General features: G+C 47.4%; 1 protein-coding gene across 1 annotated transcript in view; it reads left to right on the top strand.

Annotated features, from left to right (window-relative positions):
- The window catches only part of NCAPD3 (non-SMC condensin II complex subunit D3), a 29038-nt gene extending 26967 nt beyond the window's left edge, over positions 1-2071 (top strand). Inside the window, exons 32-34 of the mRNA XM_057386634.1 lie at positions 1025-1099; positions 1213-1273; positions 1366-2071. Of these exons, the coding sequence (XP_057242617.1) occupies positions 1025-1099; positions 1213-1273; positions 1366-1480 (251 nt within the window). The 3' untranslated portion in view covers positions 1481-2071. The remainder of the gene's footprint in view (positions 1-1024; positions 1100-1212; positions 1274-1365) is intronic.
- Positions 2072-2874: the final 803 nt, after the last annotated feature.

Here is a 2874-nt window from a genome sequence, read left to right as displayed (position 1 = left end):
TCCTTCCTTCCCCTTCCTTTCTTTCCTTCCTTCCCCTTCCTTTCTTTCCTTCCTTCCCCTTCCTTTCTTTCCTTCCTTCCCCTTCCTTTCTTTCCCTCCTTCCCCTTCCTTTCTTTCCCTCCTTCCCCTTCCTTTCTTTCCCTCCTTCCCCTTCCTTTCTTTCCCATTTCCTGCCCCACAAATGCCTCCAAGGCACACCCTCACCAAGCCACTGGCACAGGTCAGTCCTGAGAGATGCAGAGCAGAGCTGAGGCAGATGGATCAAGTTTGATCTCTGCTCTAAGTTTCAGTGATTCCCTTCTAGGTCAGRGCAGTAGTTCAAGAGCAAACCCAGCTCAGTTGTGAGAAGTCCTTTCAGCTGAGTTTCCAACTCCTGCCCTATAAAGCACTTCCTACCTTAATTCCTTGTGAAAGGTTCTGGGAAACATGAGCATAAAACAGAGCGTTGAGTTAAGTAAAATCTGAATATTGTGACATCTCTCCTGAGATAAATGACAGGAAAGAGACAGCTGACAACCAGGGCCTATTCAGGCAAGCTAAATTCTACCTAGCTCCCCTGTCAAGTGATTCCTCTTGTCTGGCTGCAGGCAGCTCCTCACAGAGCAGCTCTGCAGGGCCTTTGGCAGTTTTCAGGGGCCCCAAACTCTGCCTTGACTAAGCAGAGCAAGTGGTGTGGATGGAATGATTTCCTGGGAGAGGTGGCAGTGCTTCAGTGCCAGGGGTGGCTGTCCCCACCAGGCAGGACAGGGTGGCACAGAACCAAGGTCCCCCCCTGGAGTGATTYCCTCCACCCAGGGAGGCTGGAATTGGAAGCTGATGTGGCCCATCAGGCTCAGCACAGGGCTTTGAGGCTGCATGGGAGATGCTGAGGTCTGGTGGGCTGGGAAAGAGARATAAATGTGTGTGTTTGCAATTAATTGGATTTACTGATTCTGTGACACTTGAGTATTGCACAGCAGCATGCCTTGCCTTCTGGCTGTGTCACAGGCTGCTAATACATGATTTTTTTTGGTTTTTTTTTCAGAGACCATTGATGACTTCACTTTAAATGCTGGGGTCAGCAGCATCAGCTTGAAGGAGACACCCACTTCAGCTCCAGGCAAGTCACCTCTGAGATTCTAACTTGATGAGAGGGGGGGTGGGAAAAACCAACTCCAAATGACCAAATCTTCAGCATTTTGTAAAATATGAAAATATATGTATTGTTTGCAGTGGAGGAAGATGCTGAGGACAGGCCAAAACACGTCATCTGTTTGAAACCRCCGGAGGAACCGTAAGTTCAACAGGGGTGTGAAACAGCCCCTGCAGGGAGAAAGGCTGGTCAAGGGCTTGGAAATGCAGGGTTGTTGTGCTTCCTTCCTGCAGCCCATCCCCACCTCGGATGTGGAAGGTGGAATCCCCAGCAAGGAGAGAGAGCAGCCAGCCAGTGCCTCTGCAGCGGGTGCTGCGCTCAACTCGCAAAACTTCCCAGAACAAATGARCCCTGCCCTTCCTCCTGTACAGAACCACCATGCTGCCTGAACCTGCCCTCCCTTCTGTGCTTACAAATGGCTGTGAATGCACACCCTCCTTATCTGTTCTGAGATGGCTTTTCTTCCAGAACATCCTGGAGATGGGCAGGCACAGCCTGCATGAGCACATGGATGGGTTAAAYGCTGCTGCTCCTGACAGAGCTCACTGAAGGGAGGCCTCGAGAGCTGCAGTAGGAAAAAAGAGTGGCTTTTCACTCTGAGAATGTGTAATTTGTCCATTTGGAAAAGTAATGGCATAATGTTGCCATGAGCTTAGCAATAAATGCATTTATCCCAGCGTGCAGGGTTTATTCAGCCCATCCCTCACTGCCCCTCTTGGTTCCATACCAGAGCTCCCTCAATGTGAACAAAGGTAAAAAATCTGGTAATTGCACGCTACATCACCTCTTGTTTGTTGGGCAAACGCCTGTGTTTTTGAACAGCCTTAATGCTCTTTTTACATAGAATATTTCTATTCTTGAGCTATGTTATTTCCTGCTATTAGCATTTGATGAAAATAAATGGTTACAGAATAAATTCCACCCACGGCGTCTCCCCTTTGCTTGAGCTGACAGAAAAATGATTTTTTTTTTCCTGTAGATTTCTACAGCCTCTGTCTCTTCCACCAACCACATCCCTGGTATCTTGGGCCCTCAGTTCAGTTAGTTTTGGACCAGCACATTTAAATAGACTCTGATTTGACTGAAGGCAGGGTATGAGTTAACTCAGAGCAAGGTGGGTTAGTGCTCTGGGCAGRTAACTTGTTTGTCATAAATATCCTGGATAAATCTGACCATTCCCRAGTCTCCCTGATGGCCACGTGCACCTCACTGAAGTTTTTCTGTCGTTAACTTTCATCACAGAGCTCATGGCCTAGATTTCATTGAAATTTGGAGCTGGGATCTGTTTTATTCCTGCTGGTTTGTGTCACTCAGATACRAACCCCAGGCACAGAGCAGGATTCACTGCAGGAGTGGAAGCAGAGGCACTTACCTCCTGCCCTGCAATCCCATCATTTGCCTSCACTTTCCCTGCTCCCCTTTGAAGATCTGAGAACCCTTCATGTGAGGTTAAACTTTATTGTCAAAATCAAAGCCAGAGAACAGAGKATGTATGGAATGGTTTTGGATAAAGCTGGTCAGCTTTGGCCAAACCATTTATTTTTGTGCCTTCTCTCCTGCCTTCAAATATTACTGAACCACTCTCAGTGGTAAATTAGGGTACTTTCTTTCCTACTTTGTTCTTGTTCTGTTCTCAAGCAGTATCTGAGATGAGCCCTGTGAGTTTTAAAAGAACCCTGTTTTTAAAGAAGAACTAGGAACAAATGTCCAAGAATAAACTGATGACCAGTCCTCGGGGGTGT

This window comes from Malurus melanocephalus, unplaced genomic scaffold (assembly GCF_030028575.1).
Source record: "Malurus melanocephalus ecotype Western Australia unplaced genomic scaffold, MMel_1.1 scaffold_1018, whole genome shotgun sequence".
Lineage (NCBI taxonomy): Eukaryota > Metazoa > Chordata > Aves > Passeriformes > Maluridae > Malurus > Malurus melanocephalus.
This window is presented reverse-complemented; position numbering and strand designations above follow the sequence as displayed.